General features: G+C 41.7%; 1 protein-coding gene across 3 annotated transcripts in view; it reads left to right on the top strand.

The window, feature by feature from the left end:
• Positions 1 to 25000, top strand: part of apaf1 (apoptotic peptidase activating factor 1) — a 50073-nt gene that overhangs the window by 16162 nt on the left and 8911 nt on the right. For 2 of the 3 annotated variants that reach the window (XM_047819331.1, XM_047819332.1), the window contains exons 16-26: positions 722 to 847; positions 2611 to 2760; positions 3276 to 3404; positions 4298 to 4423; positions 5121 to 5240; positions 5391 to 5516; positions 13138 to 13263; positions 14015 to 14146; positions 14436 to 14561; positions 15881 to 16006; positions 20480 to 20626. In XM_047819331.1, the coding sequence (XP_047675287.1) occupies positions 722 to 847; positions 2611 to 2760; positions 3276 to 3404; positions 4298 to 4423; positions 5121 to 5240; positions 5391 to 5516; positions 13138 to 13263; positions 14015 to 14146; positions 14436 to 14561; positions 15881 to 16006; positions 20480 to 20626 (1434 nt within the window). Of the gene's footprint in view, positions 1 to 721; positions 848 to 2610; positions 2761 to 3275; positions 3405 to 4297; positions 4424 to 5120; positions 5241 to 5390; positions 5517 to 5589; positions 6262 to 13137; positions 13264 to 14014; positions 14147 to 14435; positions 14562 to 15880; positions 16007 to 20479; positions 20627 to 25000 lie in introns of those variants that run through there. The other variant, XM_047819333.1, reaches the window with a different exon arrangement.

Below are 25000 nucleotides of genomic sequence, written 5' to 3'. Positions count from 1 at the left end.
TCATCTGAAGGTTAAAGTTCAATGTCAAGTAGCGTCCAAACACTCTTCAGGTTGTGCCTTATACATACACTACTGTGTGTAGGAATTCTTGAATCTGATTGGTCAGAAGACTAATCATACTAATGCATAGATGTAAGAGATTTTCATGGATCTACTCCATAAGACACAACTGAGTTTACACAAATGAACCGGTTCTCTCCGAGAACAAACGAGGGACTCGTTATTTCTTCACAACGTATTTGATGCATGAAGACCCGAGGGGGGGTGTTAACTTTTGAACAAGACGATTGAATAATTCATTATATCGTTTCATTTAGTGCCGACTTTCAGGAGCCACCTAAGATATGTATATGCTTCCCGACAATCTAATAATTTACACTGTTCTAATAAATTAACCCCCCCACAAACACACACACACACACACACACACACAGCATTTTGTAATAGTTGTGTACGTGCCCATACTGAATATTTAGAAGCAGGAAAAAGAAACTCCAGACTGTGCAGTTGTACTAAGTAATCTGTGTAAGTGGTTATAATGTGCTACGTCACACCATCCTGGGGTGGAGTATTTGTGTAGAACCACACTGGAGTGCGTTATTCCTATACACTGAGGGGGGTGTAAAGTTTTGAGCCTTATACGTAGTGAAAGCTGAGACTTTTCGATGTCACGACAGAACAGGCTTTCATATCGCCGTAACCCTTGTGTTGTGTCGTGCAGGTGTGGAACATGAACAAGCAGACGTCTCAGAACACCATGTTCGGTCACACTGATGGTGTTAATCACTGCTGCTTCTCTCCTGATGACTCCTATCTCGCTACGGCCTCAAACGACGGAACACTAAAGGTGGGACTGTATAAAACAAAAAAGCATTCAGAGGCATCATTTACTTCATGATGTTTGTCTCTCTCTCTATCTCTCACTATCTCTCTCTCTGTCTTTTTGTCTCTCTCACTATCTCTGTCTCTATCTCTCTCTGTCTCATTCTGTCTTTATCTCTCACTATCTCTCTGTCTCTTTTTCTTTGTCGTGTTCTCTCTCTCTCTCTGTCTCCCTCTGTCTCTTTTTCTTTCTGTCACTCTCTCTCTCTCTCTCTCTATCTTTATCTCTCACTATCTCTCTCTCTGTCTCTGTCTTTTTGTATCTCTCACTATCTCTCTCTGTCTCATTCTATCTTTATCTCTCACTATCTCTCTGTTTCTTTTTCTTTCTGTCGTGCTCTCTGTCTGTCTCTGTTTTTCTGTCTCTTTCTCTCCCTCTCTGTCTGTCTGTGTCTCTCTCTCTCTCTTTTTCTTTCTGTCTCTCTCTCTGTCGCTCTCTCTGTCTTTCTGTCTCTTTCTCTCCCCCTCTCTGTCTGTCTGTCTCTCTCTCTCTCTCTCTCTCTCTCTCTCTCTCTCTCTCTTTCTCTCTCTCTCTGTCACTCTCTGTGTCTCTCACTACAGTATCTCTCTCTCTTTGTCTCTCTCTCTGTCTGTCTCTCTCTGTCTCTCTCTCTGTATTCATATTGAACTATTAAAAGACTACTGAAGGGAAAGGGCTCACCGGGGCAGCCCAACAAAGCGACCCCCTGAACTCTCTCACATGGCGAGCTGAAGAGGATACAGATGCATTATCTCGAACTGATCTAGAACAAGTCGTTGTTAAAACACCTGTAAAGCGTTTTACATGGAAAAAAAAATCAGAAAAAGAGAAAAGAAAATGAAGTTCTCCCTGTCCCCAGTGTGTGTGACTACTGTAGGGAGCTGCGTTAGGAAACAGCATTAAGCATCATGCATGTTTTTGAAAATAACCAAAAACATCAGAACGGTAAAAATTAGTAACTACTTTCCGGACCTGAAAAGGCTTTTTGTTGAAGTTAAGCGACTCGCTTGAAGAAAATCGTTCTAAAGCTCAACAAGATGTTAAATAATAGTGATGCTTAAATGTCCTAGATCCTGGCTGTATGTTTGGTTTTTACTGATTACTCTCTTAAACACTATCATGGAGAACGTTCATATTGCATCTTTGTATGTCAGTGGGGCAAAAAACAGCAAGAAGAGAGCAGAATTATTAGAATTGATGAGGCAGAAGATGTACTATTTGTACAAGACCCACAGTGATGACATAAATGTTGCTGACAGGAATCAAGAATGAGCTGGCATTGTTTATATCTTATTATTATATTCTTATTATTGTTTATATCTTATTATATTATTTTTATATTATTTATATCTTGTTTATATCTGTGTACATGCCCCCAACTTCCCCAGTGGAGAGATTGTTTTTTCTAGGTAAATGATGCAACACTCTAGAAATCTGTGATCATGAAGAGTTTTTATTTGTTGGTAGAGATTTCAGTGGCACATTAGGGAGTATTGATCACAACCATGTCGAGCCCCACGTGGCTTCTCGCAAACGGCTCCTACTAATAGTTGAAAGACATGAAGTACATGGGCTCATGTACATGACAATTTTATTTCATTATCGAGGCTGGACAGGTTTTATGTATTCAGGCATCACTTTAACGTTATAAAAAGCTGTTCTATTAATTCTGTGGGGTTTTCAGACCACAGCTTAATTTCATGTTTAATATACTGGCATTTTAATACAGTTTTGCTGTTTTGCTTCAGCTGTTTGAGGTGACCTCTGCAAACGAGTGGAAGTCTATCGACGTCACCAGTCTCTTTCCAGAGGGCGATGACGCAAGCGTGTCTGTGAAGTGCAGCACCTGGTCAGTCGACGCCAAGCGCATCATCGCTGCTGCAAAGAACGCAGTCTTTGTAAGTGACCGTTAACACATAACACACACATGTCAACATGTACCATGAAGCTTAAATCTAGCACCATGAATGATTTTTAGATTCTTTAAAGGTTATATGTAGAACCTTGGGTTTCTCTTTCAGAAAATTGTTTATAACATATATACCCGTGAAATTAGCTAATGAGCCCAAACTGTCCTGGAGTCTGTTATTCCAAATCTCAGGTTTGGATTGGATCATTTATAGAAGTTTCCCCTCTGTGTTTTATTCCTTTTATTCCATTTTCCAAGTTCCATTTTTGTTTTTTTGTCAAAATAGACTTCTTTTTGCACTCACTCTGTGTGTGTGTGTGTGTGTGTGTGTGTGTGTGTGTGTGTGTGTGTGTGTGCTCGTGCATGCGTCTGTGCATTTGTTTCTATCCCTGTCGATCTGTGTGTTTATCTATCTGTCTGTCTGTCTTCTGTCTGTGTGTGTGTTTGTATGATGGGTGTATGTGGTGTGTGTGTGTGGGGGTGTATGGGGTGTGTGTTTTGCAGGTATTTGATGTAGAGACACAGGACATGTTATTGGAGATTCGAACCAGTCGTCTGAGCACAGTGCTGTACTGTCAGGCCTGTCCCAATAGTCAGCTCGTAGCCTTAGCGCTGTCACACTACACTGTGGAGGTCAGTTAACACACACACACACACACACACACACACACAGCGTTCACTCTCCAAATCCTTCATGTGAAGGTGTTGCTGTTTGTTTGAATCGAGTTCCAGACACTGAAGAACATGAAATGAGGCAAAACTTGATTCATTCCATATCAGACGCCGATCATCAAATAATCTGCAATTCATTCATAGCAGCAGATAAAACAACATTATCTGTCAATTATTTTGTAATAACCGCTGAAGATAGTGCTTCTTTAAACTACAGTTAGCACAACACTGCAGACATTTCTGCTCCTTTCAGCTGAGCACTAACACACAAGAACAAAACACAAGAGCAGTTGTTATAGTTTTGTGTCTCAGACAAGAAAAGGATGAAGTGCGACCGAATTATTGATTATAATCAAGCAATCAGTCGGTTGTACTGAAAATCAGCACAGCTGTGATGCAGCTGTGCGCTGTAGCTGATCCCAGCTACGCCGATAGTCATCAGGTGACGAGTCAAAGACGGACAAAAATGCCGATAACTGTTTCTACAAACCAAAGTAGAAAAAGAAAACATAACAAAGCTATGTTAAAAGAAGATCGTCCTGAATTATTGTACAGTCACTATAATAAAATGCTGCTGAAGCACTCGTATACATGAAGTAGGTTCATATTTAGAATATTTTTTGATAACGTGTCCAGAGAAATTTCAGGATTATATTAAACCCAGAAGCTAAAGTAAAGTTCTCCGCTCTTGCCTCAATCACGGTCTTTTAGGGAAGATATTGCTGTTGTGATAAAATAGTTAATAATAATAATAGTTGCTTACAGAAGTCTGTTTTATTCATGTATTTGTGTGTGTGTGTGTGTGTGTGTGTGTGTGTGTGTGTGTGTGTGTGTGTGTGTGTGTGTGTGTGTAGCTGTGGAACTTTGAGACTAATAAGAAGATGGCTGAATTCAGTGGGCACCTGAGCTGGGTGCCTTGTGTACAGTTCTCTCCTGATGGCTCGCTCCTCCTTTCAGCCTCTGATGACCAGACTATCAGAGTAAGCTCCTGCACACACTCCTCCACTCTCTTCCTAAACCTGGTCTGAAAACATCTCCTCTGAATAAACATGGCTAGACATTCCTCAGCCATCCAGCATCTCCTGGACCTGTTTCTTTACTGTATAAATATAAATCCTGTACACCGTATGCAGCCTAATTCCTTATCCTGCTTTATTATTACATGCCTTTCAAATGTGTAATAAAATATTACGATTCATGTACATATATATATTTAATATATACTGACTGCCCAGTTTATTAGTCATACACCAATTATTCCATCAGCCAATTAGCTGGCAACATCGAAATGCCTACCGACCCAAAGAGCTTTAGTTTCTGTCCATCAGAAAGTATTTCCTTTTCTGTGACCGGAGCTTAATTGGATTGGAGCCTTTTGAGTATTTCCGATATGTGATATTACTTAAGTGTACATGTGTTCCTAAAAAAGTGCACGGCTGTAAACTCTAGGCAAGCAGAATTTTAGGTTATGCTGTTTGACGTTTCACACTGCTCTTACTTGACCTGGGATTAACGGTCAATAATCCTGGATCTTTATATATAATCTGATGCTTCACACTGTACATTTTTACATTTGTAAAACTTCTGTTAAATTGTGTGTGTGTGTGTGTGTGTGTGTGTGTGTGTGTGTGTGTGTGTGTGTGTGTGTGTGTGTGTGTGTGTGTGTGATTGTCGTAGCTGTGGGAGACCGAGCACGTGCACACTACTTCAGCTGTTGCTCTGAAGAGAGATTTTGACGTTCTCTTCGGTCAGGAGGACATTATGGTGGCGGCAGCTGACAGCCGGAACAGATTACAGGTACTAACCTGAGAGAGAGAGCGAGAGATTTCTGTGGGTTCTGTGGTTTCTGTGTAGCAATGAGTGTGCTGTCAATCATTCTGTAGTGCTAAATCATGGCCAGTCTTTTCATTTTATGCATCCAATAACTGTGTGTGTGTGTGTGTTAAGGTTCGTTCGGGCCCAGAGGGTAGAGTAGTGCTGGAGACCACGACACAGAAATCGAGGATTCGTTGTGTCTGTATCTGCAGACAGAAGCCTACTGTGGCGCTGGGCATGGAGGAGGGCAGCGTGCAGGTAAACACACACTGACCGACACACACCTTTGTCCTCAGCTTTACCCTTCCCTTCGTGCTCTGCTTTCTCACAGCTCAAATCTCTGCCCCCTGAGGTGTTCATGCGCAGGTCAGGAAAGTGCAAACTACGGTGGGTAAAAATACACCTCACCTTGCCCGAGGATGTCACGTTTCTGTGTTGAGATCTGACGCACACAGATGTTTGCAACTGTTCCAGCTCTGTCTCTTTTATACACACACGTTATCTAGGACTTTTTATTGCCATAGTGATTAAATAAGTAATGCTATTTCTGGACTTAACCTTATCCTCTAATGCTGAATAACCATAAGAAAAAAAAGTCCCTTCTCTTTTGTTCATTAGTATAAAGTGTCACACTGGTAGGTATGGGCAAGAGTAAAGAAGGTTTCACAACACATCAAGGTTTTATAGACAGAACTCAAGTAAACAAGATATGTAAAAGCAAAACATCATCAATCATTGGCTCAAAATCACCACATGCTCATCTCCTGATCAAGCTATTCTGGACCAGGCCAAGGTCTGCTAGAAGGCCTACTAGAAGATTTACTGGAAGTTGTTTATGACTAATTCTTGACAACTCATCTCCAGTCCCGACTGCCCTTGTCATGATCTTAAGAAAACAACCGATGACAATGTCAGTCTCTAGTTACTACAGATACAAGGTATAAGCATAGAAGGACAAAGCCTTATAAACATCTTTAGCTTAGAAATTTCCACCACAGTACGTACAGTTTTTCTGATTGCAAGGCCCTTAATCCTCCCTGCTCCAGGGGTGCTGTATCACATCTGACCCTGTGCTTTGACCCCAAAAGTTGGGATATGTGAAGAAAGATTTTCACTGTGCTGTAATATACACACACACATACACATACACACACACACACACAATAAAGGCTTCTTCTAATTAGATAAACTTACAATTGATTTACTTGGTTGGGAATGCTGTGTAAGTCTGGAACCCACAGACATCATCAGATCAAGTTAAAACAAGAAGCTTTTATTGTCGTTTCAACCGTATATAGTTGACGCAATAGAAAATGAAATGAAACGTTTCTCCAGGACCATGGTGCTGCAAAAAACTACATAAAGCCATGTAAAACAACACAGAGCTAAGGACTTAAAGTAAGTTGTCATAGCCACATAAAGTGTAACATGTGCAACCTAGTGGCACAGACCAGTATATTATACAGTACAAGGTGCAAAACTAGAGAGTTCGAGTGAACATGTAAACTTCTGTAATAATAGTTTAATGAGGTATTAAAATGTGGTGTGCAGAATAGCAGTTGAGTAAATGATCGATTTGTACAGTGCAGTGCAGTGACACAGTTGTGTTTGTGTGTTTGTGTGGTGTAGTTCAGTTCTGATTGTTGAAGAGTGTTGGTTGGCAGGAAAGAAACTGTTGCAAGGGCCCGAATGCTACGGTACCGTTTTCCAGATGGCAGGAGGGTGAAGAGTGTGTGTGAGGGGTGTGTGGGGTCATCCACAATGCTGCTGTTTTTGTGGATGCAGCGTGTGTTATAAATTTCTGTGATGGAGGGAAGAGAGATTCCAGTGCTCATCTGTCCTCACTGTCTGCTTCAGGGTCTTGCAATCCGAGACAGTAATGAAACCAGACAGTGATTTAAAACTTTGTCAGGATGGGTGGAGGAAGATGTGCTATCCTCAACCTCAGCACAGGAAGTATAGGAGCTACTGGGCATTCTTACTGATGGAGCGGGTGTTGAGTGACCAGGTGAAGCTCTCTGCCAGATAAAAAACAAGGAATTTTGTGCTCTTGGCGATCTGTTGATGCTCCTCGGAGAGTATTTCATACGTATGTGCCTTTTATTGTCCAGGTGGCTCAGGGCCAGATGGAGGGTTATTGCAATGGCATCGTCCATGTAACCGGTTTGGACGATACACAAACTCCAGGGGGTCCAGTGAAGGTGGTAGCTGAGTCTTGATGTGCCTCACGAGGAGCCTCTCAAAGTACTTCATCACGATGGGTGTGAGTGCTAAGGGACGATAGGATGCTTGTCTTGGATGGTTGTCTTGAGGTACACAGGAACAATGGCACAGTCGAAGATGTCAGTGAAGAGATCCACTAGCTGTTTTCATAGTGCCTGAGCAGTCTCCCAGGAATGTTGTCTGGTTCAGCAGACTTCTCTGGGGTAGAGTTCTCTCTACATAGAGTTCTCTTCATATTAACCGTGGTTAGTACCGAGTACCTGGTCATTGGGAGGAGGGGTGGTCTCGCTTGCTACTACGTTGTTCTGCACCTCAAACTGAGCTTAAAAGTTGTTCGACACATGGGAGGGAGGCGTCACTGTCACAGGCAGGTGAAACTGTCTTGTCTTGATCTTTGTGATCGCCTGGATGTACTGCCCCATGCACTGGGTGTCTCATACTGTCCAGGAAGTGGCTGTGGACTCTCTGGGTGTTTGCATGCTCTGCCTCTCTGATGGTTTGGGTTGGTTTGGCCCTTTCTGTTCTTAAGGTCATCTTATCCCCTGAAGGTGGAGTCTCTCGACTTAGCAGCACTTGCACGTTTGCAGTCATCCACAGCTTCTGAGTGTGTGGTTATGGTCATGGAGAGGGTCATGTTAGCAATCCACTTGGTGATGTAGCTGATCACTGATGCCAAGTTGATGGCATCCCTCGTTGGTTGCGACATCCCTGAAGGTGTTCCGGTCAGTGCACCTGAAACAGTCCTGAAGAGCAGAGGTTGTTCCTGCTGGCCAGGCATCCGCCTGCTTCAGAACCGGGTTAGAGCGTCTGTGGGTAAGATCCTGGGTTTCTTCTAAGGTTTTGCTCTCGCTGGTCTTTACTGAAACTGTCTTCACTTCCTGCTTGTTTTTGGGAGCCTTTAGTTTTGTCTTCAGTAAGTGAACTGCAACTCAGTTTGACTCACTTTAACATTCCACTGCTTTGACTTTAAAAAAGTCTTGTATTGCTTTGGAAGTAAGTTTCAGGTCTTTGTTCATCTGCTGTCTAAAGCTCTGTCTAAAGAGTAACATGTTGTTTTTACTGTCTTTGGGGCTTATTAATGGGTTCAATCTTGTAATAAACGCTCTGTATTTATTCTGGTGAAATCTCTTGATTTGTGAACACTGAGCTCCTCCAAAGTGTCTGATTGACTGCACTGAAGAGTTCTTTCATTCGTTCACCAGGGAATAAATTCTTCTTGTTGTTTTCTCTGGTCTCTCAGTTCTTTTGGTGTTCCTGAGAGAGTGTGAGAGAGTGTGAGAGAGTGTGAGAGAGTGTGAGAGAGTGTGAGAGAGTGTGAGAGAGTGTGAGAGAGTGTGAGAGAGTGTGAGAGAGTGTGAGAGAGTGTGAGAGAGTGTGAGAGAGTGTGAGAGAGTGTGAGAGAGTGTGAGAGAGAGCTCAGCTCTGCCTTCTTTCTTTTGAAGACAGAAACAAATAGATGATTTGGCCACAAATAAAATATCTTTTATCTCTCTCTCTCTGTCTCTCTCTCTCTGTCTTTCTCTCTCTCTGTCTCTCTCTCTTTCTCTCTCTCTCACTCTCTCTCTCTCTCTCTCTCTCTCTCTCTCTCTCTGTCTCTCTCTCTCTCTCTCTCTCTGTCTCTGTCTTTCTCTCTCTGTCTGTCTCTGTCTGTCTCTCTCTCTGTCTGTCTCTGTCTCTCTCTCTCTCTGTCTCTCTATTGTAAGTTACAAAATTACACATTGCACCTAACCAACTCTTCCCCTTTTGTCTGTTTAACTGTAAGTGACATGATGAGGGGGAAACACAAAGCACTTTGACCTGTTCATTATTTCTGTTCATTACCACTGCACTGTGGTAGACACTAGTAACTTAACTAGGCCCTAACGTGGTAGAGAGAATTTGAGAATGAAACAGAAATCATTCAAATCAATCTACAATCAGAATTTACAGAAAGGACTGAATGAAACACTTTCACTCACTCTTTTCTTTTTTTTTCTCTGTGTTTCTCACCTGCACACATGCACAAGCCCACACAGACTCCTTAACACACACACACACACACCCTTGCAGTATCTCGCACTCAGTTTTCCTTATTAGTTTTTTTTTAACACACACTTGCATGTCCTGGAGCACACACATTCACACTCACACACCCTCATCTACACACACTCACACGCCCTCGTCTACACACACACACACTCACAAGCCCTCACACACACACTCACATGCTCTCACACGTACACACACCTTGACCACCATTAGCTTCAGCATTTTTTATTTATTTATTTTTTTTCTCTTCAGCCTCTTCATCTCCAGTCATAACATAACATCTCCTCAGCCATAAAGTTCCTGTGAGAGGTGGTTATGGACTTAGGTTTTTCAAATGTTAAGATACATTCGAGCCAAACATCAGAGTGATTGCTGTCAAATCTGCTGAAAGTGCACGGTCACAAGATGCTGTAGATGTCTGTGACACGTGTGACATTTTAAATGGTGCCGCTGAAGAAAAATATCAACATGTCCTCAGAAGAGCGAAGGAAAATAAAATGAACTGAACTGAAATTTCCCTTTTCGGATTCATTCAGAGGAGGCCTTTCAATTATTGACGTATTTATAGCAGGGTAGGTAAAATTGTCGATGTAAAAAGCTATTCTTAAAAATGATAAAATGCTCCAAAAAACTGCAAATAAGTGATGATTGTCAGTACCAGTACAAGGATCTGAGTGATCCGATCCAGTTAAAGGCCCTCGCAAGTGCTGCCACGTTATTCTCTATTCTCGACCAATTACACACATCCCAGCTGATACGTCTTACTGTGAGAATGAAAAGATAATTGTTTGCGACAAGATTTGAAATATCTTTTAGAATCGCCACACGATTGTACACGCGTTCAAACATCATCGCAGTTCACTTTTATGTTTTCACGATGACCTTTATAAAATTTCCAAAATAATTAATTTTATTTTGTTTGAGCAAAAAGGGCAAGAATCCATCTGTCGCAGTAGCTCGTACATCCAGCAGAGGGAAGTGTGCACACACTCATGGGTTAGCGAAAGTCTCCAAACTTCCCTGTGCTCTTTGTCGGTTATAAATGTAACCCCTGGGAAACGATCCAACAGTGAAGTCATAGTAGGAGTTCAAGAAATGTTCATGTTATGGATTGTTATGTACTGCAGTTCCATGAGGAGTTCTAGTGTGTGTTTGTGTGTGTGTACTTCACCACAGGCAGGAAGAATGAGTGTTAGGCACTGCAGATGTTGACTCCAGCGTACGTTAGTGCTGGCAATAGGGCTAGAGTTAGGAACAGTACAGGTACAGTGTGTGTGTTATACTGCTGAGCAACCATCTGCTCAGGATATTAACAACTCCACAAGTTGGGTTGAACCCCAGTTCAGTGAAGCGTTGGGTGCAGCTACTCTGTTGAAAAGGTATTTATCTTCTGAATCAGCCAGATTAAGAGATTAAAGAATCCATGAGTAGGAAAATCTGGGCCCTGGACACCCAACATTAACACGCATCCTGGGTGAAGAGATCGCAGGTGTATGTGAAGGTGTGTGACGGTGTGTGTGTGTGACATGGTGAAGTCAAACACGCCTCGAAGAAAGGTCGTGATCCGAGGACACGTACGTTCATGATACATTTGTAGAGCGAATGGAGTGTGTCTTGTTTTTTGACAAGATTCATTTCCTGCATCATTGCTCAGGCTAGAAATCGTTGTGAGACAAATAGTGAGGAGTAAAGGGGAAAAAAGCAGCTGATTTCGTTTCTTCATCCGTTGTTCGTTAATCAGTTTCGTTAGCAGAGCAGTCTGTAAATATATGCAAATAAATGCAGCTGATGCCTGACATGATGGCATTTCGTCATGATTTCTGTCCATCTGCTTGTGATCGGATCACCCAGGATGCACGTTAATACCAGGTGTGAACAGGGACGTAATTACAGTTGTAATTCGTATATCTTGCAGTACAACACAGAAGTGGCCTACGGGGGTAAGTCCTGCAGCGCTAGTTTCCTTTACCGTTAGCTGAACTTAACAGCTACTACTACACCAGCACACGACATGGTGTCTGCTGTCAGGAGAAAGTAGGCAATGATCTGCAGCTCCTTCTGCTGCACAGCCTCAATACACACATTTACATTTCCTTCCATCGTTTATTCACATATTTATCTTCAGCCAATCCTTTATCCTGGTCAGGGCTACAGTATATACTGATTGTGTCCCAGCAACACTGACCATGAGATGCCAGTCCAACACACTACACACACACATCCTAGGAGGCGATTTAGCATTTGGAAGGTTAGATGAAACCCGAGAGCCCCAGACAGACATGGGTTATTCTGCTTTTTAAGCATGCAATGCAATTTAAGCATACAGTAATAGAGGTGTGATAAAGTTTTCCACCAACTGAACAGAAACAAAGTGCAAATATCCAGTATAAAGTGGAAGAAACCATTGATTTGAGGAGAGATCCCATTACATGACCATCATCACACCCGTATCTGCTTGTAGAACATCTCATTCTGTGTTTGCTGTTATAATAATCTCCACTCTTCTTTTCTGGGAAGGTTTTACACGACATGTTGTGGCGTGGTTGTGTGAATTTGTGATCATTCAGCTACAAGATTATTTGTGAGATCAGACCCTGATGTTGTAAGGGGAGTGAGGAGGTCTGGGGTTCAGTCGGTGTTCAGAGGGGTTGAGGTAGAGCCAGGGCTCAGTGTAGGACACTCGAGTTCTTCCAGTCCAACCGTAACACCTTAATCATGTCTTTATGGAGCTTTGTGCCCAGGGGCATCGTCACGCTGGAAGTGTCTGTCAGTCTTTTATTTCTAGTGAAGAGAAATTGTAATGTTACAGCACACAGAGACATTTTACACAATTGTGTGCTTACAGATTTGAGCAAGAACAACATAAGGGTGTGATGGACGGGGGTGCACATACTTTTAGTCACATCGACCAACTCGATCCTGACTATTTTTGTCAGCCCTAACAAGTTAGTAAAGATTTTATTAAGCCTTATTCAGATGAAGAGAAACAAGAGAAGTTTTTGTTTTAAAAGATCTACACCGGGCATCACCACATGGCGGACCGCGGTCCGGATCCGGACCGAGTGACGGGTCTGCCCGGACCTGTTAAAATTCTAATATTATCATATTAAGCATCTCCTTATTATAATCTAATATTATAAGATTATATAAGCTCTTTGATATTAATAAAAAGATAAATATTAAGTTCATGCGCAGTTAATCTAGCTATTACAACAGGAGCGTCATCAAAAGCCAAGCCAAAAACAGATTGTTTCTTTTCCATACTCCATAGCAGAAGGTGGCACATTCTATTCACATTCTATATTCTTTATATATATATATATATATATATATATATATTTGTGATATAGATCACAAATAAAGCCAGTTATAAATTTTTTTGTATTTATTATGTTTTGTTCTTGACTTTTTCAGGCTGCTAGTGCCGGTGAGGCAAATAAAATATTCTTTCCCAGTTTCTTTCCCAGTTCTTCGTCATTTACTTCTTTCTATTTTATTATTATTATTATTATTATTAAGTTACTTTATTATAATTACAAGTATTTAAGTCTGAAGACACATTTTATTCATTTTTAAAATGGCATTATTATGTTTGTTATCCCTCTGATGCCTTTGTCTTGTGGTTCAGGTTCTCGAGGTTCCCTCAGGTAAAACTTTAGCCACACTTGATGGTCACACCAAAACTGTGCACCACTGCCTCTTCACTGATGATGGACAAACTCTAATCACATCCTCAGAGGATACTACGATCAGGGTAAATCAAATATGACAACACAATAGATTTAAATATAGGCTGTATTTTATTAGTGGACTTGTTTATGTGGCTGTGAACTCTAAATAAACACTGGATGCATCCGACCGTCACCAGGTCTAGAGCTTTACAGCTGTGTTGGTTATTGATCTATTTGTATAAAAGTTGTATTTTTATAGTCCATGTAGAGTTTCTTTTGTATATGTTTAGAAAGGAATTAAATCATCATAGGCATTAACCCCCCCCCCGTTTTTGTCTGTTACACTCACTCTCTCTCTCTCTCTCTCTCTCTCTTTCTGTCTTCTCTCTCTCTCTTTCTTTGTCTTTCCTTCTCTATTTCTCTTTCTCTCTCTTTCTTTGTCTTTCCTTCTCTATTTCACTCTCTCTTTCTGTCTGTCTCTTTCTCTGTCTTTCTCTGTCTGTCTGTCTTTCTCTCTCTCTCTCGCTTTCTTTCCTTCTCTATTTCACTCTCTCTTTCTGTCTGTTTCTCTCTCTGTCTGTCTTTCTCTCTCTCTCTCTCTCACTTTCTTTCCTTCTCTCTCTCTCTCTCTCTCTCTCTCTCTCTCTCTCTCTCTCTCTCTCACTCTCTCTCGGTCTCTCTCTTTCTCTGTCTTTCCTTCTCCATTTCTCTCTCTCTTTCTTTCTCTGTCTTTCCATCCATCTCTCTCTTTCTGTCTGTCTCTCTCTCTGTCTCTCTCTCTGTCTCTCTCTCTCTCTCTGTCTCTCTCTCTCTCTCTGTCTCTCACTCTCTCAGGTGTGGAGGTGGATGACAGGACACTATCTGGTATTAAAAGGACACGAGGAGCCAGTTAGAAGGTTTCATCTTCTGAGCTCATCTTCTTTATCGTCTGCACTGCTGTCATGGTCATTTGATGGCACTGTGAAGGTACCGATCAGCAGAACTGTGTGTGTCGTAACCACAACAAGAAAAAGTCCACTATACTTAATGTGTTTAGATTTACTGTGTCTGTCGGTAGCTGTAAATAAAACTGTTATTGAGGACACGCTCTGCTCTTACAGGTTCATTAAGCAGGTTAGTTTTTGTAGTTAATTATTTTTATCTGATCCAGCAGGGGCTTGTAGAGAGGCAGCTAGTTCTTGTCCTACACCTGATTCCAGACTGAGAAAGAATGCGTATTATTAGCAGTGTGTGTAATTTGTGTGTAATGTTCAAGGTGTGGGATCTGAACTCAGGAGAGAAGCTCCAGGACCTGAAGTGCCATCAGGGTGCAGTTCTGTCAGGTGACATATCCCCTGATGGACATCTCTTCATCACCACCTCAGCAGACAAGACAGCAAAGGTGAGGAAGAGGAAAAGTCTGTCAGCTCCAGGGTCCTCTGTTCAAGTCTCTGCATCTCCTCTGCTTTCTCTGGTTTCTTTCTCTCTCTGTGTGTGAGAGTGTGTGTGTGAGAGTGTGTGTGTGAGAGTGTGTGTGTGAGAGTGTGTGTGTGAGAGTGTGTGTGTGAGAGTGTGTGTGTGAGAGTGTGTGTGTGAGAGTGTGTGTGTGAGAGTGTGTGTGTGAGAGTGTGTGTGTGAGAGTGTGTGTGTGAGAGTGTGTGTGAGAGCCTGCTACTTACTATGATTTACTCTCAATGCTGAGACCCTTAAAAGTCCTGACCTGGGTTTATTAACACAGGAGGCTGTTAAAAGTGCAGCTCTCATGAGTAAAGGTGCTTCAGAAGCTAGGTGACGAGACGTAGCAGAGTTGTTCAGAATTTCAGAGCTCACTAGATTGTGTGTGTGTGTGTGTGTGTGTGTGTGTGTGTGTGTGTGTGTGTGTGTGTGTGTGTGTATCAAGCACATCATTCCTAGAACTGCTGAAGCTAAAGAGATAATTAGAAAGAGAATTTCTAGCAAAGGATACTCACTAGTTTGCATCCTGTGTGTGTGTGTGTGTGTGTGTGTGTGTGTGTGTGTGTGTGTGTGTGTGTGTGTGTGTGTGTGTGTGCATGTCTGTGTGTCTATCAAGCACATCATTCCTTGAACTGCTGAAGCTAAAGTGAGATAATTAGAAAGAGAATTTCTAGCAAAGGATACTCACTAGTTTGCATCCTGTGTGCCTGCATGCGTATGCGTGTGTGTGTGTGTGTGTGTGTGTGTGTGTGTGTCTATCAAGCACATCATTCCTAGAACTGCTGAAGCTTGAGAGATGTCTGTTTCATCCACCCTACTGATCTTTTCACACGGCTGATCTTTGCATGCAGGCTTGTGTGTGTGTGTGTGTGTGTGTGTGTGTGTGTGTGTGTGTGTGTGTGGAATGTACTATGGCTCTGTATTTGGCACGCTCATCCTGCTGCTTCTGGAATGCTCATTAACCGTGCAGACTGTAGTCCAACATTGGTTAATTAACACTGTGGGCCATTACCCTGGGTACACACACACACACACACACACAAACACACACATGAATAATGAGTGAAAGCTGTGTTTGGCTTAGCTGTGTGCTGAAGAGCTTTTCACTGACGTAACTCAATCATAGCTGTCTGTCTGCTTGTAAACCACTTTAGTGATTCTCCCACTGTGATTGGATCAGCCATAGCGTTTACACACCAGTGCTGCTCCTGTCTTTACACCTCTAATCCCAGAGAGACTTAGAAAACATGACTTGTGTGCCCTCAGGTGTGGAGCTGTTCATCATGGAGCATGGTGTTCTTCCTGCAAGGCCACAAAGCCTGCGTGCGCAGCTGCCGCTTCTCCTGGGACAGCAAGCGCCTTGCCACCGGTGATGACAACGGCGAGATCAGGGTGAGTGAGGAATAAAAACACCATAATCTCCAGCACGGAGTCTGACGTCAGCATCAATATTATTATTCCTGTCACATCAGCTAACCTTTTTTTAACACAGTTTACACCTTACCACATATTTACCTGACCGAAATGTCCCACGCAAGTCACACGTTTCCTGCCGTCAAATAAGTACGATTCATTTTAAAATCATAACTCACGATCGATCTTGTACGCAGTCATTGCTGTCATACATGTGTATATAAGCAGGAAGTCAGGTGAAGACAACTAAGATTAATTGTTAGCCAGAATATACAGACGCAGCTAATACGTAAGAATCATTTCAAAAAAGTTAAACAATGTCATTTAGAACACAAAGCTGTCACATGACAATTCACGGCAGTACATTTTGCCAGTTCTTAAAGACTTAAATCCTCGAGGATTTAATGATTTTGCAATAACAGGAATGAACGAAATCAAGCAAACAATTTTTTTCAAATCGCAGCCGATTTTCTGCAGGTCTGTGCGAGACGCGTCGTGTGACGCCTTCCAGTCATGTCTGTGGAACATCATTAAAGTCATTGCATAAGTGTCTTCAGTGGTAAGAGATTAAAAACAGAATCCTGTGCTTGCAGTTTTAGCAATTCATGTCCACAAGAAAAAGAAGCACAAAAATCTCTGCAAGATTCACAGATTTTGAATGAAAAAAAAAAATAAATAAATAAAAAGCTGCTGCAAAAAACAAGGATTTTCAGATATTTTTAAGTGATTAAGGTTTTGGTTTTTGATCAGAAGGTCGGACTCCCACGAGCAAAGCCCTTAAAGCTTTCTGCTCCAGGTGTGTTGTATCAGACCTCCTCAGTTGGGATATGTGAAGATAAGAATTGCCCCAATTTCATTTATTCATTCATTAAGACATCTCTAGGATTCCCTGAAATCAGAAGCGATGAAATCTTCACACTGTCGTGTGTGTGTATATAATGCGGTTATCAATTTGGAGCCTGTCATGCATGAATAAACACAGACGTCTTCACCAGGACTGCGAGAGGAACTCACAAAGTCTGTGTACGTGTTCTGTTTATTTTGAATACGTATAAATAATTATCAGAACGGTCCTATCTGAGACATTAGGGGAGTTGATACCAGCTGTGATGTGTCCTGTTATTGTTCATGGGCCTTTCGAAAAACAGCAGTCAGCCACCTAATGAGGAAAAAACGACAGAACGCAGCCAGAAGTGATTTCAACTTCCGTTCTTTGAACTCACTTGTTTTCTCCTCTCCTTTCTTCTTGCCTCCTTTCTGTTCTTGCAAACATACCTCTTGCTGTTGCCAAAACTGTCAAACGCGCTCTCTCTCTCATTCTCTCTCTCTCTCTTTCTCTCTCTCTCTGTGTCTCTTTCTCTCTGTCTCTCTGTCTCTCTCTCTCTCTCGGTTTTGACTGTGAGAAAGAGCTTTGGAGTTGTGTTGTGTAAACTACAGAAGCTGTGTCTCATCCTTTAAACATGGCGCTCAGAGAAAGAGAGAGATGGAAGCCTCCATTTGTGCAATTGAAGCCCTTGAGTGTCACGTTCACTCAAACTAGTTTTATTTATACTTCAGTTGGCAAGGACGAGGAAGATAAAGTGCACTAGTTTAGTTCCCATAGAAACCTAGCACACTATCATTTCTGTCTGTGCTCTGGTACACTGTGTACTCGTACATTGACTATTACAGGTCTATTCACGTAACAGTGTACAAGCACTCGTTGCAGGAAACTCGACCTTGTGCCCAGACATCCTGGGATAGACTGCAGGTACCCACAACCCTGTGTAGGATAAACACTACAAAAGATAGCTTGCTAGCATGGGTTGGGGTTTGGGGTTGGGGTTAGATTTCGAATCAGGTTTTTATTTGGGTTCTCTGGTTTCCTCCTACAGGTAGGCTGATTGGCGTCTCTGTAGAATGTCAGTAGTGTGTATAAGTGTGTGGTTGTCCCCTGTGATATGTCAGCACACCTTCCAGATCACACACACACACACACACACACACACACACACACACACACACACACACACACACACACACACACACACACACACACACCCATCTTGTGCTCCAAGGCTGCAGGCTCCCCATAACCCTGAGTATGATAACACTACAATGGATGGATGGATGGATATTGCCATTTCGTTACATGCAGTGGACATGGGTTTTTGAGTCCGGTTATTTTGTCACTGTAAAATATAAATAGTCTTCAAAAGCTCTTAGAAGCATCTAAAATATCTGCACTGTCTAAACAAATCCAGCAAAAGTAATGTACATGAACACATCTATGTTGGTCGCTGGTCCTATTGTAACATTATATATCACAATAGATATAGATACAGTATATAGATATGATTTAAATCACCTTAAATTTAGATTGTATGTTTCATTTCAAGCAGCACATCATTTGAAAGTGTAGTGGAATAGAGTGTAGCCTTTTGGCCTAGAGATGATGAGTTTTGTATCCTGATCATGCCACAGCAGTCACAACATGTAAGATTAAAACAGTCAGTTTTACCACCCCAAACACTTGGTAACTATGAGGTCATGCATGCAGAATGTTGCAGATGTCACTAGAACATTTAAAACAACTGCCGACATGGCCAGATCAGACCATCCAAGCCAAGAGCAGACTGCAAGATGCTTTGACTCATGGGATTGTTGTGTATGAAGCTGCCCAGTGACTCTCATGCATTCGTTGAATCACTGTTCGTCTGCTCTATGGTCGAGTCTTCATCTGCGATCATCTGAAGACTTCAGCAGGAAGGAATTAGTGTTGGGTCTGTGGTGGACTCAGAGTTTGCACTGACCCATCAGTTCCTCAGGAGTTCTTGGTATAATAAGCCATTATAGAAATGACATTATTTACATTTACATTATTTCCTGTCCAGTGTCACCCAAATGAGGATGAGGTTCCCTTCTGGTCTGGTTCCTCTCAAGGTTTCTTCCTCATATCATCTCAGGGAGTTTTTCCTCACCACCGTCGCCTCCGGCTCGCTCATTAGGAATAGATGTTCGCGATAAATAACAACTTAAATTTTAAATTTCTATTTATGTATTCTGTTTCTATACTTCTGTAAAGCCACTTTTTAGACCGTGTGAACTGGTAAATGTGCTATACAAATAAATTGAATTGAATTAAAGAAGTCTCGGGGGGCACGGTGGCTTAGTGGTTAGCCTCACACCTCCAGGGTCGGGGGTTCGATTCCCGCCTCTGCATTGTGTGTTTGGAGTTTGCATGTTTTCTCCGTGCCTCGGGGGTTTCCTCCTGGTACTCCGGTTTCCTCCCCTAGTCCAAAGACATGCATGGTAGATTGATTGGCATCTCTGGAAAATTGTCCGTAGTGTGTGAGTGAATGAGAGTGTGTGTGTGTGTGTGTGTGTGTCCTGCGATGGGTTGGCACTTGATGCCCAATGACGCCTGAGATCCCGTGACCCGAGGTAGTTTGGATAAGCGGTAGAAAATGAGTGACTGAGTGAGTAAAGAAGTCTTCAAAATATCATCCCTAGACCTACTGCAAGCTTTTGCTGTAGTTGATGTCAAAGTGCATGAATCAGAAAGAGACTGCACAACTTTAATTATCATGGGAGGTGCCAAAGGCCAAGACTTCTGCAAAAATGTGCTTCGGAAATATGCGTCGAAGATGTAATTATTTGAAGACCATAACAGAGGGCATGTTTGGCATAAACCAAATTTTAGCAAAAGAGCTTCATACCAGCTGTGAAACAAGGAGGTGGAAGTGTTCTGGTTTGTGGATGCTTTGCTACAGCCTGCTCATTGTCCTGGCCAGCTCATTGTCATGCAATCCACTATGAATTCTACATTGAATCAGAAGGTGCTTGGGGAACATGAGACACCATCTGTCAAAAAATTGGAACTGGACCTAGCAACATGACAAACATACCAGTAATTCCACCAAGGACTTGCTGAAAAGTACAAAACTGAGAATTCTGGAATTCCGGAAGTCTAAAGCCTAGATTCAAATCCTATTGAGATCCCATGTGGTGATTTGATTAGACTGTGCATGCAAGAAATCCCTCGAACGTCACACAGCTGAAAGCTTGAACAGTGGGAGAAACTTTCTTCTAGTTGATGTCAGTAGATGTCAGTACCAACTGGTAGATGGTTACAAGAAACATCTCATGGAGGTTATTCAGTCAAAGGGGGAAACACTAGCTATTAGGGCACAGGGAGAACTAGTTTTCTCAGTTGAAATACTAATTTTGTTGATTTCTTTTGTTTAATTAGTGAAAAGTAATCACACCACTTTCATCTACAGGTATACATTAAAACAAGATCAGAAATTGGCATGCTATAAATTGACACCCACATGTACACACACACACACACACACACACACAAAATAATGTATATCTCACAAAATAATGTATACGTCATGTTACCTGCCAGCTCAGCCACATCTCCTCTGTGATAAATGTGTTTATCCTTGTTGTCTTTCTTCCATGCAGCTCTGGAGCACGTTGAATGGAAACTTGCTGAAGATCTGCTCCCTAGAGAAAAAGGACTCTATGGATTCCTTCCACGGAGGCTGGGTGACCGATCTGCACTTTTCTCCTGATAACAAGGTCCTCGTGTCTACTGGAGGATACATCAAGGTATAAACATACACACAAAACCTGGATTCTAACCAGATCAAGTGTTTATTTTATTTAGTCCGTGACCATACAAAGATCCGGATCCTGCTTGAACATTAAGCGTTCTGAGAGTAATCTGGTGAAATGCTCTGCTTTGCTTGTTACATGATGAAATGTTTTAATAATGATATCAATTTGTTAGTTTCTGTTGAATTCTCGGCTGATCTGTGTATTTAAATGCTAGAATATTATTTAGGTTTATCTGTCTTCTCAGCCTTGATAAATGGTTACTATGGATACTATGGGGGTTGTAAGTTATGAACACTGGGCTGCGTGCTTTAAAGTTGCTCTGAATTTTAAAGTAGATGTTAGATATTATAGGTTTAGCACAGTGTCCTTGATGCTGAGGGGCTTATTTATATGCTGTAGGTAAACCGAGGGGGGGGGCCTGGATAATGTGTGCATTTAAAATCGTGTACTGTGTGAACTGCATTCAATTCAATGCCAGTAGCATTTGATTCAATGCCTAATGCATTTGATTCAGTCCCATCTTCATTCAGTACAGTGCCATCTCCATTTGATTCAATGCCAACTTAATTTGATTCAGTGCTTGCTGCATTTGATTCAGTTTCTGTGGCATTTGATTCAGTGTCTGTGGCATTTGATTCGGTGCCTGCTGCATTTGATTTGGTGTCTGTGGCATTTGATTCAGTGTCTGTGGCATTTGATTCAGTGTCTGTGGCACTTGATTCAGTGTCTGTGGCACTTGATTCAGTGTCTGTGGCACTTGATTCAGTGTCTGTGGAATTTGATTCAGTGTCTGTGGCATTTGATTCAGTGTCTGTGGCATTTGATTCGGTGTCTGTGGCATTTGATTCGGTGTCTGTGGCATTTGATTCGGTGTCTGTGTCATTTGATTCGGTGCCTGCTGCATTTGATTCGGTGCCTGCTGCATTTGATTCAGTGCCTACTGCTTGGCGATGTATGCAGTACGTACTGATCAGTATATTTGTAAGAACCCAATCCGGACATTCATGCTGGAGGCATTTCATACCTACATCAATTTATACTGCACCAGTCCTGTTGTATTATGGGATAGAGCATTGTGCATTGGCTCTATACTGCAGAAATTTGGTGGAAGGAGATTATTTGGGTTTTTCTAACCTACAGTTTTATGAATACTGAGAATCTTGACATGCTTCACCTTTTGGTGTACTGCTTTTCACCTACTGTATAATATTCAGATGCAGCTAATATTGTCTTACTTATTTAAAAGGATTCTGACATATCACTTAGAACACAACACTTTCACAGGACAATATCATGAAAATACTGTCTTGCCAGTGTATAAAGGCTTGTTAAAGCTGCCTGTTTTCGCCTCTCAGGATGAGAACGTACGTTCAGGGTATATAAGTGGGTATAAAAAAAAATCTGCAGTAGTGAATGTGGATTTAAAACTCTAAACCAGCAATGATGGCTCATCTCTCGCATGGCCGAGATCTTCAAAGGATTCGAGTGAAACATCAGGGCACGGCCGTGTTGTTCCTCATCCCTCATGTCTTAACCAACAGATCCGCAGCCACAGAACTGAGCTCGGATGAGTATAAATGAGCAGCTTGAGCCTACGCCGCTTCACCGAATGCCCCGTTTGATGTGATGGATGAGTGCAAGGGGCGATAATGACTTGTGATTGATCATGACTCGTTTCCATCAGGACGCCACACTGTGTTATAAGAGCTGATAGATTAATCATCATGGAAACTTGCACAATTCCTCAATCTGTCAGTCATCATTACACCGCCTGACTTAGTGCCAAGCCGGTGTGAGGTTTTTTTTTCACTGCAAATTATATACTTGGTTGAGATGAATCTTTTCAATATGATCCACTGTATTTAATTAATTTGGTTAATTGTAAATGAACATGGGCTTCTATTTTTGGTCATTTTGATTCTATTTTATAGATTAATAATAATATTATTATTATTATTATTAACAATGAATTAACATACGGTAGTTTTCTGAAGATTTAGGCAGGTGTAAAGAAATGCTGTAAAGTAAAAAAGCTTTTAAAAATACCTGTTATCAATTAACAAAATGGAAAATTCCAGGGATTGATCTGCGTGGTCAGCCAATGTCTCATAGGATTGTTGTGGATGGAGACTGTCATGCCTTCTTTTTAATGTTGGGTTAACCAGGGTTGGGGGTTCGATTCCCGACTCCGCCTTGTGTGTGTGTGGAGTTTGCATGTTCTCCCCGTGCCTCGGGGGTTTCCTCCGGGTACTCCGGTTTCCTCCCCCGGTCCAAAGACATGCATGGTAGGTTGATTAGAATCTCTGGAAAATTGTCCGTAGTGTGTGATTGCGTGAGTGAATAAGAGAGTGTGTGTGTCCTGTGATGGGTTGGCACTCCACCCAGGGTGTATCCTGCCTTCATGCCCGATGATGCCTGAGATAGGCACAGGCATGTGCCCGTGACCCGAGGTAGTTCGGATAAGCGGTAGAAAATCAATGCATGAATGAACTGAAAAGCAATGAAAAGAAAATAATAAATCCAAATCAAGTCAATATTTTGGTGTGGAGTTCTCCTACACTTGCACACATTTCGTCTGTGGATTTAGTCGGCCTCAAATCCTTCTGTCTCTTCATGTAATCCCAGACAGACTCGATGGTGTTGAGATCAGGGCTCTGTGGGGAAAAAATATCCCTTCCAGGACTCAAATTTAGTCCTCAATGACATTGGCTTTATGTTTGGGGTCATTTTCCAGCTGCATATTAAATTTGGGGTCAGACAATACCTACATTAAGACATCAAGACAATCAGACGCCCTGGGTGTACCCTGGGTCTCACCAGTTTCTGCCAGCTCTTTGCTGATGGCACTCTTCTGATGTCAAAAAGGAAGTAAGTCTGATGTGTCTTTTATCTGCTGCGTTAAGTTTCCTTAACATTTCTCAACTCTGTGTGCTTCTCTTTAATAGCTTGAAGAACACGTGTTGAAACCCCAGTCTGCTTTGAAATCTTTGCTTGTGAGAGACCTTTCTGATGCGGTACAACTTGTGTAACCTTGTGTCTTGTTGCTAAGCTCAGTCTTGCCATGGTGTGTGTGGCCTGTGTTTTTGTTCCTCAGCCAGTTTGAAGCTCCTACACAGTTGTTTCTGTTTCAAATCATTTTCAAGACAATTCAACCAATATATGAAATTCAAGACCATCAATAGCGTTATATAATCTTATTATATAAACTTTACATTTTGAAAATTGATTAAAATAAACAGTTAAAATATCTATTTTTTTAAAGCATCCTTAGTTTACAGCGATTGCTTAAAACCTCCACACAGTACTGTATGTAAGAAAATAAACATGTCTGCTATTTTAATTAGTTTCCACTAGCAGCATGCCTCAAAGTGCTTTATTCATTTTATACCTCATGCACTTTTGGTGTAGTTTAGAATATAATTTTGAACCTATGAACCAAGGAGTCCAAAGTCTGTTTATAGTTTTATAATTATATAAAATTATATATATAATTTTATCTGAGAGACAAAGTGAGAGACTTATCACTTAAGCTATAGCAGCACAGGTTATAGGCTGTTCGGTGAAGTGCATCGAAACCTCAAACTTCATACGTTTTCATTTGTTAAACAAGACATATTTTAAAATCTGTTTTAAAAAGTCTTCGCTAATATAGGGCATCTGTTGCTCCTGTGTATGAGCTGTTACTATAGAAACAACAAAGTGATGCACACCTTCTGGCCAATCAGATTGGAGAATTCAACCACAGTCGAACAAATAATATGTACACCAGTCCTCTCTCTCTGTCCTCTGTCTCTCTCTCTGTCTCTGTCCTCTCTCCCTCTCTCTCTCTCACACTCTGTCTCTCTCTCTCTCTCTCTCTCTCTCTCTCTCTCTCTCACACACACACACACTTTCTGTCCTCTCTCTCTCTCTCTCCCTCTCTTTCTCTCTCTGCATTGATTCTCACAGAGAAAGATTCATAGAACAAACAATTCTTTCTTAACCAATGCTTAATTTTGTATCTGTATCCATTTATTATTTTTTATTTAAACATTTTTGCAGCGTTTGGCTCAGTGAAGCTTACACACACACACACACACACACACACACACACACTTTATAATAAAAAGGGCATTCAAAGGGTGTGTGATACAGTGAGTAGTATCTGTAGTGTGTTTTCTCTTCTCTTTTATGTAAAGGTCATCACCTAGAGCCCGATGCGTTCGTGGTTAATGTCAGAATCTTTTGGAAGTGCTTGTGTTCGCTCTGCTTTCATTCCTCATGCTATTTCATGTGCTATAGAGTTTACACAGGGCGGCCTCTCATCCAGAACAATCAATAGGTACTGCTACTTCTCATTCACACACACACACACACACACACACA

This window comes from Tachysurus fulvidraco, chromosome 10 (genome assembly GCF_022655615.1).
Source record: "Tachysurus fulvidraco isolate hzauxx_2018 chromosome 10, HZAU_PFXX_2.0, whole genome shotgun sequence".
Taxonomy (NCBI): domain Eukaryota; kingdom Metazoa; phylum Chordata; class Actinopteri; order Siluriformes; family Bagridae; genus Tachysurus; species Tachysurus fulvidraco.
This window is presented reverse-complemented; position numbering and strand designations above follow the sequence as displayed.